This window comes from Solanum tuberosum, unplaced genomic scaffold (assembly GCF_000226075.1).
Source record: "Solanum tuberosum cultivar DM 1-3 516 R44 unplaced genomic scaffold, SolTub_3.0 scf00409, whole genome shotgun sequence".
Taxonomy (NCBI): Eukaryota; Viridiplantae; Streptophyta; class Magnoliopsida; order Solanales; family Solanaceae; genus Solanum; species Solanum tuberosum.
In genome coordinates this window covers 376358-392367 of record NW_006239346.1, presented here as the reverse complement: position 1 = coordinate 392367, position 16010 = coordinate 376358, and the positions used below count along the sequence as shown (strand labels likewise).

Here is a 16010-nt window from a genome sequence, read left to right as displayed (position 1 = left end):
ACTATTTAAACAAATTATCTTAAATATACCCATTTTTTTCATCTTTGTTTATTTTAATTGTAAAAAATCATTTTGATTCTCCACTAGTATTATAGGCAACTTTTTTTTTTCATTGGCAATGAGAGAAAAGAGCAAAAAAAAGCTTCTTTGCCAGGGAAAAAATTGGTGTAAAGCCATAAAATCTGCAAAGTATTTTTATTTATATTTTTGTGTACAAGGAATATTATTAGTTAGGTATATATAAGACAAAGTAGAGAACATCAATTTTTTTTCCACCCGATATTCAGTATTCATATTTGAGTCCGATTAAATTCAAATTCGCGCAAAAAGTCCCACATTGAAAATAAAACGCTCCGTAACAAAGATGACTCAATTGTGAATCTTTTAAGCTGAAGTTATGAAAAAAAAAAAAAGACCATGGTGTAGTTGGAAAAGATTCCCAAAGTACAAAAGGGAAAATTTATTAAAATTGTTTGGGAGAATACTAAGAATATATAAATGCAGAGAATAAAGAAAAAAAAGAACACAATTCAATTAATTTGATTTAATTTATACATGATAGCAATGATTATAAAACAATCTTAAGTGTCTTATAAATTTGAAAATTTAAATGTTTCAATAATTTAAGATTTTTCTTTTTTAAAGAAAAAATTTCTTTAACAATATGTGATTAATACTATGGGATCAATTTATGAAGTATATATCTCGTAAAAAAAGTTTCATATAAATTGAGAAGAGTAAAATATATTTCTTCCATCTACCACATGAGGAGAATAAAAAAGATATCGTCTAACTCAACCCTCAACCGATAGTGAAAGTGCTCAATGAAACAACAATTCTAATCATTATCACATTACTCCAAAAAAAAACAATTTCAATCATTGAAAAATGTGTTACAACTCACGATATAATGTGTTGGGTCAAAATAGCCTCAAAATTAATATGTACAACTTTTTTTTAAAAAGCCACATATTATTAAGAGAATCATACACCTTTATATATAGGTTCTTTTTTCTTATTAACATCCGATGTAAAAATTAGTTCGCACACCTAACATAATATTGACACTTCGAACACCTTTATGTAAAATCCAATGAAGGAGTTATCATATTTAGGAGTATTTTTCCTAGGATTAAAACAATTTTTCTGATCCTACTAATTTATTATTATTCCCTCTTCCAATCTCTCTCACCTCTCTTGTCCCTCTAAATGTAGCTACTATAAATCGTAATCATCAAACTATAGCTATGGAGTCCAGTGGCAGAGTCAAGATTTTTAATAAGGGGGTTCAAAATCTGAGAAGTAAACACACGAACTAGTGGAAGGGGGTTCGACATCTATACATACCTAAAAAATAATTTTAGCCATGTATAAATAGTAATATTTTCTGCTGAGGGGGTTCGGATCCCTCAGTATATGCTGCCTCCGCCCCTGATGGAGCCTACTTAAGTTATTTTTAGTGGCTATTTGCGAAATTTCCCCCTTTTTAAAAAGGGTTAGCTGGTGGCCCAAATTTGTTTGGGCCAGACCTTTTAAATATTTTTATAGTGGGCCTTGCCTGGTACAAATCCCTCTTTAGAACTAACTTGTTTTGCAAGAATTAGGCCCAAATAGTTGGACCATTTTAGATTTGGAAAGTTTGACCAAAGACAACATTTTGTTTAACGAAGTCGATGTTTATTGAAGATTTTACTAGGTACGGAGGGTGATTTATGATATAGTTGGGTGTTTTGTATAGATTCTTAGGTGCTCGAGAGTGATTTGGACTATATTATGTTGATTTCTAGCTTTTTAGAAAATTTGAGTTGGCCACCGTCAATATTTTATTAAGATGATCTTTTATCGGTGATTTGATGATTTCAACATGTATGATATGTATTTTATAATCGATTTTCATATTTGATGAAAGGCTTTGGGCCTGCAATAAGGTGGTTTCCGCATTTGCGAATATCGTTTGGTAATTCACTCAAAATTAAGATGATGTAATGCAATCTTAGTTAAAAGTATTATAATCCAGTAAGGTTGAGGTACAATCCCATAAGAAATACGCGTGAAATAATTATAGATTGGACGAATACATTTCAAAATTCTAGATTAGCCTCTGCTGCTAATAGCTATTTTGAGCTTGTTGGAACTTGAGAGGAGATGAATGATGTGTTTTCTTCGATTTTTGAGTGTGAAACTTTGTGAAGTCTAATTAGACTGTCATCAAAATTTTAAGTATATTGAAACAAAGTTACTGTTGTTGGTGGTAGTTTAATCGTCATACTTTGACACGTGAATAAAAGAGTAGATAATGATAAAGTTGAGGTGACGATCGATTTGAAAAAGTTGAATTATAAACCTTTGTAGGTGGTAGTTGAAGAGTAGTAACAAAAACGATTGAGTTTATTCAAAGCATTCGTAAGATATTTGTCTTGAATTAAATTATATCTTTATTTGAATGAAGACAATTTGTTTACTTCAAAGTCTTGGTCAACTTAAGGTTGGTGGTTCACAATGTATTTTGTTTGCTTTGAAACTTTTAGGTATGTCAAAAAAAATAAAAATACTACTCCTTCCTTAAATTATTTGTATTTTTTTAAAATTTATTCAAAAAGAAATATCTTTTCTGTTAGTAATTTTTAAATTTTAACTTTTTATGTTTAAGATTATAAAATTAAAGAATATTTTGATATATTTTATGTTTAAGTTAATTTAAGAACAAAAGTTCAGTTTTTAAATTAAGTTAAAATTAAATAAACAAATTAAAATAGAGAAAGTCTTATTAACACGTGATGTTATGTCAAATTCCAGGGCTGCTGAATTATTTTTATTTACAAGTGTCTGTCATGTGATGTTCCTAGCAAGTTCCAAAACTTATGAATTTTTTAACTTCACATTTAAGTAACATATGTGACCAAGTTTGGTAGATAGTATATTTATCCACTTCAATTCTCTTCTCTTCTTTTATTTCATGATTGGTATGAGAAATATTTTTCATATAGAAAGTATTTTCTTAGTCACTTATTTTCTACTGTGTGATAAGGAAGTAAGAAAATATTATTTCAAGAGTATTTATATATTATCTAGCAGAATATTATAGAGTTGGAATGCAGGGCACTCTTAAACCCTAGTTAGGCCACTAAAGCTCTTGTTTGGGACCCGATATATTTTGGGGACCCATTTAAAAAAACAATTACTTATATATGTTATTTTAAAAAAAATTATATGTACTATGAGTGTTATGATTTCTACTAAGAAAATTGCATATGAGATGAAAATAAACTTGAATTTCGTAAGAAATAATTTGATGAAAATATAGATAGCGAAATCACAAAATTCCTTGAAATATGAAAATGTTTTTGATTTCTTATTTAGTGGTAAAAATATTGAGATCATTAGATGATGAGAATTTAAAAAATATTGTCTTAATCTTGAACTTTTCTTTTAACACGTAATAGTTATTCTGATATTGATGGTTTAGATTTTATTTTTTGAATTAAAAGTGTTAAGAGAAATAATACAAGTAGAAGATAATGATCTAATGAAAATACTCAATCAAAATAAAAAGACTTGATTCTTTTCCAAATACACATATTGCTTATAGAATAATGTTATCATAAAGAAGTTTTTTCGAAATTAAAATTGATTAAATCTTCTTTAAGATCTAACAATGTCTTAAGAGAGATCGAATGAATTAGCTATATTATCATTTGAAAAAAAATTATTAAAACAAATTGATTCTAAAACAGTACCTAACGATTTTGCATCTAAAATAGCTAGAAAAGTAGATTTTAAATAAAAATATATATGATGAAAAAAATAAAAAATATTAGGGCGAGCTTCGCTTTAGGCCACCAATGTTGTTGAGTCGGCCTTGGTGGAATGAGATGCAGAGCAGAGGTTCAGAGGTGGCAAGGGGTGGGAGAGGTGCGGGTTGGAGGGATTGGGTGGATGGAGAGGAGACAATAAGCTTGAAATGTCACCTATGCAATTTATTTTCTATACTTTCATAAGCGAAATCATTTTTCTCATTTTTCAAGAAATTTAGTTTCCTCCCTGGGCAAGTTTTTGCCAAAAAGATACCAACCTCTGGATATTGCATTTATAATTAAGTAATTAAAAATTAAATATAAAAAAAAACTCCGAAGATCGACGTTTCAAAAAAAAAACTGATCTAAAAGAAATTTTAGGTGTTTATATATTGCTATAAATCATTTTATAAATGGTAATTTTTTTAAAAAAATTAAATTATTTCTAATTATAGAGAGATAAAATTCTTTTGCAGAACAGACTAAAAAAGAAATTATGTCATTTGAACATAATATAAACTCTTATTATACAAAATGACAAATCTTTTGTTGTTTTTTTGGAAAAAAAAAATTATTACACAAATCAACAACTAGTATCAAGAAAGTGCCTCTAGTTCCTTCCTCTCAACTTGCAATTTTTCAATTTTCTTACTAAAATTAGGAGTAGGCAAAGCTAACCTACTTCCCTTTTCCACTCTTTTCTCCAATTTTTCAAGAACTTGTCCAAATAATTCCCTTTTCAAACTATCCAATGCTGCATCTAATCTCTCTAACACCTCCATTGAATTATTGTTATACATAAATAAACCACAATATAAATCAAAACTATCACTAGTTGTATTCTCCATCAAATTCAACAAACTTTCATATCCTTTTGTGTTTATAGGAGTTGTTTGTGTCCCAAGTTTTTGCAACATTCTTCCTATAGTATGTGTAATAAATTGTGAGCCAGCAGCATACTTGTCATGTTCACTACAACTCATTTCAACCATTCTACAACCTTCTTTTACAAAAATGTTGATAAAATTGTTGACTCTTTTAATTCTTGACTCTTCTTGACCAATTCTAACTTTGTCATACATAAATGGTAGTCCTTTCCAATTGTCTTTACCACTTGTTGGACCAAACATAGGATGAGTACACAAAATATCAAATTCTTGTGGTAGTGATTGAAGGAAAATGTTTCTTGGGAATTCTTTGACTGATAATACGTCTACGAAAAGTGTGTTACGTTTAAGCTTTTGGATGGGAAGGGAATGAATGACTTTTTCGAGTGAATTAATGGATGTGCAAAATAATATAATGTCAGGATGTTGTTCACATAAGTCATTGGGATCTTGAAAGAAGTGGACATCAAGGGATTGTGCTATGAGGGAATAATCAGTACGTGAATGAGCTAATACAATATGTCCTTGTTTAATGAAGGATTTGGCAATGAATTGTCCAAAGTTGCCAAAGCCTATGATAGCTATTTTGAGTTTGTTATTGGAACATAAGAGGGGATTTAATGATGTATTTTCTTCGATATTCAAAAGACTCAATGATTTTGAAAATTTGTCAAGTCTGGTTAGATTGTCATCAAGACCTGGAACTGAGATATAGTTGTTATTGTTGGTGGACGTAGTTAAGTCACTATTTTGGGCACGGAGGGGGGAGAGTAGGCGGTGGTGAAATCGAGTTGAAATAGTTGAATGATGAAAACCATAGTGGTGGTGCTGGTTATGATGAATGAAGAGTAGCGATGAAGATGATTGAGATTGAATATTGTTAGATTGTATAGATGAAAGGGAAAACATGGTTTGATGTGAAATTTATTTTTCTTTCTCTTATTTTTTTCCTAAATAAGAGAGAATAAAAGAAATAATTTTAGACTAAAGACACAAAGAAAGAAAGAGAGAAAATTGGTGTAATGCAAGAAGTAAGATGAATAGCTTAAGGGTATATATAGGGATATTTGTTAATTGCTTACATAAGGTGGAGAGAAAGGTGATAAAACAAACTAAATAAAAAAAATAGTGAATGTAAGTAATAATTATTCAACAAAAGTGAATATTTATATTTAAAAGAATAAATATTGGAACTATATTCAAGGTACTTGTAAGATAATTTGTCTTGAATTGAATTATATATTTATTTTGATGAAGACTTTCTTGACTTTGCAAATCTTGGTCAACAGTCAACCTAAGGCTGTAGAGTTTCAATGATTTTGTTTGCTTTGTAAGTTTAGGTATAGCAAAAAGATTATTAGTTACTCCGTCTTATATTAGATGATTATTTTTTTATCTTACATGATAATTAAAAATTTATCAATAAATTGATCAATTTTACTATTTTGTTCTTTGTTCATATTAAGTAGCCTCTTGAAAAATGAAATTTTGAATCTTCAAAATTTGTTTTAACTTTCAAAGGTCATATTAATGTAGGAGTAAAATAAAAAAATAATAATTAATTTTTGATTTAATAAATCAAATAATATGAACATATATTTTTAGTAAGATGCCTGTTTAATATTAGACGGAGGAAGTATTATTAACACGTGAAGTTGTCAAGTTGCAGGGCTGCTTAATTTTATTATTTGCAAGTGACACTTTCGTGTAATATTCCTAGCAAGTTCCAAAACCTATGAATAGTCACATATTTAATTTATGTGGGGCTTGTATAATTAGTGCACCATTTCATGTTTTTATTAAGTAACATGTGAGTTGTGACCAAGTTTGGTAGCTTTGTGATTTGATAATATGTGTAGGTAATGTAATTCTTTTTTCGGAGGTGAGGTAGAGTGAAGAAAGATTGAAAAAAAAGTGATCAATAGGACATGATATATTTGTAATTTATCGAGGACATGATTTTAGATAGATGGATATGGAGGTTGATGATTAGAGCAGAAGGTTAGTAGGTAGTCGTGTTTTGTCTAGTTTCTCTTTTATTAATCTTCTATATATTGTCTTATTCTTCATTTTTAATAATATGTTATTTTCTAACTTCTCCATTATGTTTTACTATAACTGCTTCACTACTAAATTTCCTTTCCACTCTTTTTCTGTAAAGGTCTATCGAAGATAACATATTTATCTTCACAAGATAGGATAAGGTTGCGTACACACCACCCTCCCAGACCTCACTTATAAAATTACACATAATAGTAGTAATTTTTTCTCCCTTGGGAGGAAATTCTTTTTTGAAGAGATTTTTATTTTATTTTTCATCCGGTATTATGTATCCATATTGGAGCCCGACTAATTTCGGATTTGCGCCGCAAAGTCTCACATTGGGGAGTAAAGTGCTCCCTAACAAAGGCGACTACATATTCACGAGGTCTAGAACCCGAGACCTCTCGTTAAAAATAAAATACCACTTGCCACTCCACCACAACTCTCGTATAAAAGGATTTGACTTCTAAAAGGTTCTTTGAATCCATGAAATGAAATTGCAGTTGATAGAATCAGTTGGTCCAACGTCCAACTAAAATAGTGAATATGATCTTATAACACAGAGACGAAGTTAGAATATCAATTATTTGAATTCTGAATATTATAATAATGATTTTAAGTTATAATAATTGAATTTGAATATATATTTGTACATATTAAATTAATTTATTAATACAAAAATACACCTGTCAAGATTTTTTTTTATAAATCAAATAACTAACAACTAATTACATAAAAGTTGGCTTTACAGATCTTATTTGTTGTATTAGCTATAAGCTCGTTATCAACATGCTGATTATATAATAAAACAAATGTTGATTATTGTAAAGATATAATATTTGTAGACGCTTCCAGCACAAGGGGTTTAATACTTTCTCCATTAAGAAAAATTGAAAAGAATTATGACATTATTTTATTTTTTTTAAAATAAAATAAAATAGGATAGCTACAAAGGGTAATAGGAAAGAGGATTACAAGGTGAAAAATCGAACCTTAAGCAATGAGATGAAAGTTCAAGTAGTCAATCGACCAACTTATGAAGAACGACATTAAAGTTCAGGTAACCAGCCAACCAATGATCACCAACGTAATGAAAGGTAGCCAACCAACCAATGATCACCAACGGGATGAAAGCTTATAGCCAACCAAACGAAATGAGCTACTAGGATTTCCCGATTATGACATTATTGATAGGAAAACAACTTTTTCTTTACTTTTTTGGGAATAGTGCAAAGCATAGAGCATATTATTCCCCTTGAACACTTGGGACAAACTCAGACCAATGATGACAACAACAAATCCAGTTTTTGAATTATAACTTCAACCATTCCAGGCAAGGGCAAAGGCCCCAACAAAACCTAGAAGGATAGTAGTCTTTCATATAAACCTCTCTGTCATTTCCAATAATATAGAAGCTGAAGGAGCGGTTACGATCAGTCATGGTCACGCGAGTCACCGGGACAACTGAGATAGTATGGCGCTCACATATCATCCTTGCAGTAGTAGGTATAGAAGGTCTCTCTGCAATTACTTCAGAAGAGAACTTGTTAAGGAAATACGAATCAGCAAAGTAGGCTGGTGTGCACTGGTAAGCTTGGTTATTGCACAACTGAACTCCCTTTGCTCTGTGAAACACGTCGTCTGGAACAGAAGCTGCTCCGCTTGTAGCATTAACTTTCCGGGTTGAACGTGTCCTCCTAAGAAAATAAGTCAATTTGCACATTATACTAAGGGGAAATTATAGCCCATTCATCTAGTTTACAAAATATGTACACAGTGTAAAGGTAGTGTATACTTTAACCAAAGTGTATAGGTAGTGAATACTTCGGCCATGTTGGTAAAAACTAGATGGACAAAGAGTACATTTACGTCTTATATAATCCATCGCTCTGCATAAACACCAAAAATACTACACGATACCTCAAATCATATGGATGAGATACTGTTTGCTATAACGATGACCGAAGTCTGTCATTCATGTTTCATGGCATACAGTTACGTCAAACTAGACAAGTAGTTTACAGATAGCAGTTCTGGACTGGACTATTATGATGCCACAAAAGGATTACATTTGGGGTCTGTATTCTAATTGCAATGGGTATCAGTTCATGTGGGTATTCTGCCCGGCAATTGTTTTTATTTTCTCTAGACAAGAAGCAGGGTATGAACGAGGCCAACACAAGAAATACAGAATTCCTAATTAATCACGACCCAAAACCACAAAACTTCTCTTAAATGTTTCAGTAGTTTACACTGATTGATTAGTGCATTTCTGCCTAAGACGGCCAAATTAGCTTATTTACACAGGATTTGTTAATATCAAAAGACTAGGTAATTTGTACGAGTAAGACGTCAGTTGACAGCATCATGATTTCCTTGATTTTAATTTTCAGTAAAGATTTGAGTAATATAAGTCAAAAGTAAAGATGAATTACCATCTAACAACAGCTACTTTCCGTGTCAAAAGAGAACCACCACCTTGGCATGTTTGACATTTGATGAGGCCACGAGATTCACAAGTCGCACAAGGAAGTTTTCCATTACCTTTACAATTCAGGCATCTGCAAAAGAGGAAAAAAAATAAAATGCTTTCAGTAAATCGCTTACAACAGTTGGACACCACAAGGATTTGCATTTGTTACCAGAAATGCTACCAACAGAAACCATGAAAGAGAAGGAAATTTTAGATGTGAAATAGTATAAGAGTTTCATCTATATTTAATCAAGCCAAAAAGAATAAACTAGATCATAAAACGCCAAAAACTTGTGCAACAGTTAACTCTCAGTCAAAAGCTCACATTGTATCAGATCCATCCTTATGAGCAATCAGACCCCTTCCATAGCAAGTCGTACACTGAGTCATTTGACCCTCCTTGTAGAACCCTGAATCTTGATCTGCATTGCAAGTAGGACAAACTGTATTGCCTCGACCATCACAACCTGTGAAGCAAATAACATAAGCAAAAATCACGGAAGGAAAAATGTTAAAGATTAGATAGACAGTACAATAGTAACACAAGAAATAGAGGGTGACCTGAAAGAATCAAGTACATTTTATTATATACTTCTTTTAAGTGATTATTTTGTTATTCTATTAACAAATGCAAAATGACTATCCCACGAACCATGTCTATTACCTGAACATTTCTCAATCGTTTCTGAATGAGGAATTCTCAGTCTCGATTCCTTGTAAGGTACAAATAATACAGGAAACTCAGACCTTAAATCCAGCTCCCATATTCCTGTTTCAGGCCCCTTGTCCTTTCCTTCAATGCTACCACCGGAGTACAGCTCCTTCTCTACAACTGTATCTCTCTCTTCCGTGAAAGTTTCCAGAGTTCCCACATAGACATTGCAGTCTTCAATTGCATGAATCTTCCAGGTCCGAGCTGGACGACTTCCCCAACAGCAGCGATGGCCAACATGATCTATAAGCAACTCTCGTACTTCTACCTCATCTAGCACTTGCCTGCCGAAAAATTTAGTTGCAAAAACCATAAAGAAAAATCAAGGAGACAAAAAAGAATAAAATATGAACACGCATGCATAAAACTACAGTAACTATCAAGAAACATATTGGAAATCATCTTCATATTTTAACTCAAATATTATAATTCCTTGTATTTCTCATTACTTGTTTCAGAACATCAATTGATGTCCTGAAGTAGCAGAAGAGGAAATTAGTGCAGCCATTAACGGGTAATAAGTTCAAAAGCTCAATATAGCCTATGTAACCCAAGAAAGACCAGTGCTAAGAAGAATGCGGTGTAATTACCTCCGTAGATCACCAGTAGTTCCACTTGCATCTCCGTAGTACCCACCCTGATAAACAATCCCTTGCTCTGCAACAAAAGGTAATATCATTTATTTTCTAAAACACAATGTTACAAATAAGACATAGTGCCAATACTGCAGGGGAGTCATATGCATACTCTAGAGCAAAGAAACCACTTGCGCCATGCAAGTGATCTAATCACAGTTATGAGCTTTACCAATGAAAAACACAAGGCAAGTAAAAGGTACCAACATCCTATCATCAGCCAAAATCAGATAAAAATTTAAACAGATAGCTTTAGTGTATTCAGAAAATTCACAAGAACCATGGCGGTGAAACTTAATGCAAATCATAAGGCCAGACATTTCTGGTATTAACTACTAACCAACAGGCAACCATGAATAAGGAAGCACCATATGGGTATGGGTTTGTACAAACAACAACAACAACAACTATGCCTCAGTCCCAAATAAGTTGGGTATGTTTAATCAATCGAAAAGTCCCTAAGCTAGAAAACAATTTAAGAGTGTTGTACATTGATAAATCAAGTAAAATTGTAATAGCGCCAAGCTAAAAGCAACGTTTAAGGACCGTTTTTGCTCAGCAAAATAAAAGAGTTACTCCATCTATTTCATTTTATATGTTACATATTCCTTCTAATTGTGTTCCAAAAATAACAACACCTTTCTATATATGGAAATTCTTTAATTTTAAACTTCTTATTTCAACCTTATTGGCATACTGCTCTACTACTAGCTCTAAGAGTACTTTCCATATGTCAAAAGTTCTCTTTCTTTATTAAAAAAATTGTGTACAGTCAAACACTACCATATGATATAAAATGGATGTAGTATATAGAACTCAACATAGAATAAGCCGGTATGAATTGATGAGTTAGTTGGGAACTTACCATAAAACTGTGGCTGGGACTGGGATTGGGATTGAGGAGAGCTGATCAAGGGGGCATGGAGAGAAGGAGAGTAAGGAACTGACATAGAAGCAGCAGACCGAATCTCATCAACGCTGACTTCTGATCCAGCTAAGGAAGTCGTGGGAATCACAGAGCCCGCCCTTCCCACATACTCATAAGAACCCCATTTCCCACTCCCTCTTTGACCTGTTTTGCTAGCTACTTCCCCTGCTTTTTGGAAGTCACATGAACACAAAATTAAGCTATGCAAAAAGGTAAAAAGCTAGAAAGAATTGAAAAAAAGATTCCCACTTAAAGCAATTAAGTTATGCAAAAAGGGCAAAGCAAGAAGTGGGTTAAACAGAAAAGATTCAAGCTTTAAGCAATGAAAAAAGGCAACACTGTGCACTAAAGCATGTGAGTTCCAGAAAGATCCAGAGCACAAGGGTCTATACACAGCATTAGTTCTGCAAGAGGCTATTTCTACGGCTTGAACCATTTGGGAAAAATTGAACTAGTAATAAAAGGGTACAGGATTTTTAGAGAAAAGATAAAGGGAAAAACAAGAAGAGGGTTAAAGAACTCACTGAAAAGATTCAAGTTTCAAGCAATGAAAAAAAGGCGGCACGATGCACTAAAGCTCCCGCGATGTGCAGGATCCAGGAAAGGCCAGACTACAAGGCTCTATATGCAGCCATACCCTATATTTCTACACAAGAGGCTATTTCTACAGCTTGAACCATTTATACAAAATTCAACTAGTAATAAAAAGGTATAATATATTAGAGAAAAGATTCAAGCTTCAAGCAATGATTCTGTGCAAAAATGGGAAAAGCAATTAAAGGGTATAGAAAATTCATAAAAAGATTCAAGCTTCAGAATACAAGATATGCAAAAAGGGAAGACCAAGAAAAGGGGCAAAAAAATTGACAGAAAAGGTTCAAGCTTTAAGCAACTAGGCTATGCATAAGGGTAAAAGCAACAAAAGGATATACAAATCAACAGTAAAGATTCAATCTTTAAGCAATTTAGCTACATAAAATTGGAAAATTGTTAAATCAAGAAAAGGGTACAAAAACTGACATAAAAGATTCAAGCTTTAAGCTTTAATGATGATGGGAAAAAATGACTAACCTATCAACAGTGGCTGCTCCATTGCTCCTAACAAATTTAAGACTCAGATCACAGTTCAAATAGTGGATTTTAACATAACCCCACCATCCACATGATATATAAACCAATTTGTGCCTTAATGAAGAAGAAAGTTGATAGTCATACTGTAAGATATGTAGGAGATTTATCCTGTCACACGCCATTTGCTGTGGGTGTGGGGTCTAGAGCATTGCTGGCACAAGGCTGTGGGGATTTAGCCAATTTCATATGTGAAAGACTTGGTAAATGTCAATTTAGACTTGATCTATATTGTAAAATTATAACTCAAAATTTACATTGTAGATTTTTAGCCTAAACACAATAGTCCATTTCTAATAAGAAAAAAAAATCTTTTTGTCATTAATTAGGAATTTGTGATCTTCATCTCCGCAATTTATATATAAATTGTTTGAGAAAAGGTAAAAAAAAGCACCTAAAATAGTTTAAAACTTCACATGTGTAGTACACGTATATTAATGATGTATAACTTTGTATAATAATATATATAAAAAAAAATAAGAAAAAGAAAAATAAGATAAGAAAAATATATATTGTATAACCGTATTTACACACGCAATATATCGACTCGAACACAAATAGTGAATCAGGTTCCACTATTGTTGTGACAAAGTCATGATATTTTGCTCCAATGCCTATTACTTTGGAGATGATGAATTTCGTGAATATGTAATGGATACGCCTCTCTAAAACTTTTACTTAGAATAAAACATGGTCTCATAACATAACATGCTCAAATAAATAATTTACCTTTAATGGACATATCTAGTCTTTTCCCTAATATTTCTATGGTCTAATTATGCATTGGATTCTTCTCTTTTCTCTTTTGTCTCTTTAACTTTTATCCTTTACCTCTCCTTCTTCATTAAGAAATGCCTTACTTTGCTGTCTTAATATTTCTTTTTAAGAGGTGTGCAAAATAAAATATGACAAGTAAAATGAACTGACGAAATAAATGAAAATGAAAATGAAAAGCATCAAACTCTTTCCTTATATCATAAGAAACACACCTTTTTATATTCCTACAAACCGTTCACTCCCATTCCTAAGTTAAAACATTTTGTTCAATCAAAAAAACTTTTTAGCTCCCAAAATTCAAGATGGCTGCTAATGATCAAGAATCTAGAGTTCCCCTAAAGCTTTTGATAGATGACAAGAACAAAAGAGTTATTGCTGCTGAAGCCAACAAGGATTTTGTGGATATATTATTCAGTTTCCTCACTTTTCCAATTGGAACAATCATCAGACTAACCAACAACAACCAGTCAATGCCAAAGATTCCTACTTGTATGAACAATTTATACAAAAGTGTTGAAAATCTTAGTGTTAACCGTCTTTACACAGAAAATTGCAAGTCAATACTTTTAAATCCAAGAAATCCATGCATTGAAGATTGTTTAAAGTTGAAAGTGAAGATAGATGATTCTGTTTCCAACAAGTACTTCAAATGCTCTAATGACAATTGCTCAAACAAGAGCTGGTTAGTTAATGTTAAATGTAATTGTGAAGGGAAGACATCTAAAGAGATATTTTCAGATGTTGGAAATCCAACAAATGATTATTTAGGTGTTTTTATAAAGGGAGGAATAGAGTTTATAATAAGTGATGACTTAAGAGTATTGCCTGGTTCTCCAATTTCTCTTGTGCAGTTGTTTTCTGATCTTGGCTACAATCACATGAATCACATAAGGGAGATGTTTGTGGAAGTTGGCAAGGAGGAGGTAAGGATCTTTTTTTTTCTGTTATTGCTTTATTTCAATAAGTAGTCTTGAGTAATGAATTCATGGTGTTGATTTCTCATATGCTCATTCGACTAGAGCTAGTGAGTACTCATTTTGTTTTTGTTAGAGTGGGTTAAAGTTCCACATTGATTGGTGAAACTGGTGGTATGCTTATATGTACTTGGACAATCTTTGAATACGAAGGTATGAGAAATCAGTTTCATGTTATAGAAAGGGGAAAAACTATAGAGGAGTTCGATTCAGGAAATAAATTGCAAGTCAGGTTATGTGTTGAGAAGTCACTCTTCCACTTTTTGATGTTATCTTACATTCATTTTCGTCATTTTTCTTTGTCCAGATATTAAGACTGCTCATTTGTTCATTGATCTCAAAATCTCCCTTAACTGAGGTGTTTATAAACAAGCAAGCTATAGTTGACAACAACATCATGACTGAGCCAAGAATTTCTCAAGTGTTTGCTGAGCTGCGAACCGTATTCTCCAGAGAAATAAACATGAAGCTAATATTAAGCAAGTCTAGAAACAAGATACTGTATGCTGAAGCAGAGGATTCATTTGTCGATTTTCTGTTCAGTTTCCTCACTTTTCCTATTGGATCAGTAATCACAACTCTAAAAGGGATTTCTGGACTAGGATGCATAGACAACTTGTATAAAAGTGTAATGGATTTGGGGTCACAATGGTTTTCTTTTTCTTCTTACCAAAACAGATTACTCAACCCTGGTGTTGCACCAAAACATAAATGCCAGAATGAGTTGCTTCCATTTTTTGTCGAACTTCCAGATCATAATAGACTTATAGATCCAAGGGACATAAGTGGTGGCAGAAGTGAATTTGGCAGATTCACAAAGTCACCTTCTTTGTTTATCGTTTCGGATGATTTGGAAGTCAAACCTATGTGTTCAACATCAAGTTTTGGTTTACTCAAAGAACTAAATGTACCCTTGTTTGACATTGAAGAGAAAGTGATCTCTTTTGGTAAGGCTGAGGTAATTTCTTGGCTCAACCTAAAAACTAATTACATTGCTTTAAATTGTAACGAAAAAAAAAATAACACCATGATTTCTATGACAGGCGCAGTGCTTGCTACAGGCGGCTTTAATCGGATCATCATCTGCTTTAACTCTTGCCTTGAGCTCATTCTTGAAAACACAGAGAGAAGAGGTAGACTAAAATGCTACAAACTACAAAAGCAACTTGGCTTGGTGGCTATACCAAAATATGTTCTAATATTTGTTTTTATATTTCTGGTTGTGAGTCCTGATAAAGGAATATAGCTGTGGTAAGCTAACAGCCCGTATAAAACTAGTCAATTTATGATAAATTCAGTTTGTATTGCCTTATGGACAATTTTTTATTGCACTGCAAGTTTATTCAGATCTCCTAATTAAATGAGGTAAAATTAGCCTGTAAAGCTAGCAAAGTTTTTGTGATGCTACAAATATATTTGATGAAGTAGGAATGAGCCTTCTTTTTAACAAATAACAACCTAAAGATTATGACTTTGGTACTATACTAGAGGAACAAATAATGTCCTCTTATTAGGCGAAAAGAAATGAGTTTGATCTACCTTAACCAACCTTTCTTTAACCCCTCTTTACAAATTTTTACTGTTAATCAAAATGACAATTTTTTTCGATAAACACCCTTGTCCCCTGGTTCTATTCTTAACACCCAATTGGAGCGTGGA

At 32.3% G+C, this 16010-nt stretch overlaps 3 protein-coding genes across 5 annotated transcripts; 1 reads left to right on the top strand and 2 right to left on the bottom strand.

Moving 5' to 3' along the window:
• Window positions 1-4277: 4277 nt before the first annotated feature.
• LOC102587993 (arogenate dehydrogenase 2, chloroplastic-like) lies at window positions 4278-5668 on the bottom strand. The gene has a single exon (XM_006363022.2). The coding sequence runs from the start codon at window positions 5588-5590 to the stop codon at window positions 4391-4393; it is 1200 nt and encodes a 399-aa protein (XP_006363084.1). The 5' UTR covers window positions 5591-5668; the 3' UTR covers window positions 4278-4390.
• Window positions 5669-7652: 1984 nt separating this feature from the next.
• Window positions 7653-12685, bottom strand: LOC102587461 (protein SSUH2 homolog). 3 transcript variants are annotated; one of them, XM_006363020.2, is made up of 7 exons: window positions 12544-12685; window positions 11410-11640; window positions 10500-10566; window positions 9862-10193; window positions 9523-9664; window positions 9160-9285; window positions 7653-8421 (listed from the first exon to the last, which is right to left on the bottom strand). In XM_006363020.2, exons 1-7 carry the CDS (start codon window positions 12563-12565, stop codon window positions 8037-8039), a joined length of 1305 nt encoding a protein of 434 aa, XP_006363082.1. In that variant the 5' UTR covers window positions 12566-12685; the 3' UTR covers window positions 7653-8036. The 3 variants fall into 3 exon arrangements, with proteins under 3 accessions (XP_006363082.1, XP_006363083.1, XP_015158773.1); XM_006363021.2 differs by having other exon boundaries at window positions 11410-11637; XM_015303287.1 differs by lacking the exon at window positions 12544-12685 and adding an exon at window positions 11997-12155 and having other exon boundaries at window positions 11410-11637.
• Window positions 12686-13543: 858 nt separating this feature from the next.
• Window positions 13544-15707, top strand: LOC102587129 (uncharacterized). The gene is made up of 3 exons (XM_006363019.2): window positions 13544-14300; window positions 14659-15309; window positions 15395-15707. Exons 1-3 carry the CDS (start codon window positions 13680-13682, stop codon window positions 15491-15493), a joined length of 1371 nt encoding a protein of 456 aa, XP_006363081.1. The 5' UTR covers window positions 13544-13679; the 3' UTR covers window positions 15494-15707.
• Window positions 15708-16010: the final 303 nt, after the last annotated feature.

Excerpts from the sequence above, each read along its gene's own strand:
- LOC102587461 (XM_006363020.2), bottom strand. The coding sequence starts at position 12,565 with ATGGAGCAGCCACTGTTGATAG. Across the intron at positions 11,641-12,543 it reads GGAGCAGCCACTGTTGATAG|CAGGGGAAGTAGCTAGCAAA; the intron begins GTTAGTCATTTT and ends ACTTCCAAAAAG. Across the intron at positions 10,194-10,499 it reads ACTACTGGTGATCTACGGAG|GCAAGTGCTAGATGAGGTAG; the intron begins GTAATTACACCG and ends ATTTTTCGGCAG.
- LOC102587129 (XM_006363019.2), top strand. The coding sequence starts at position 13,680 with ATGGCTGCTAATGATCAAGAATCTAGAGTTCCCCTAAAGCTTTTGATA. Across the intron at positions 14,301-14,658 it reads TGGAAGTTGGCAAGGAGGAG|ATATTAAGACTGCTCATTTG; the intron begins GTAAGGATCTTT and ends TTCTTTGTCCAG. Across the intron at positions 15,310-15,394 it reads TCTCTTTTGGTAAGGCTGAG|GCGCAGTGCTTGCTACAGGC; the intron begins GTAATTTCTTGG and ends TTTCTATGACAG.
- LOC102587993 (XM_006363022.2), bottom strand. The coding sequence starts at position 5,590 with ATGTTTTCCCTTTCATCTATACAATCTAACAATATTCAATCTCAATCA.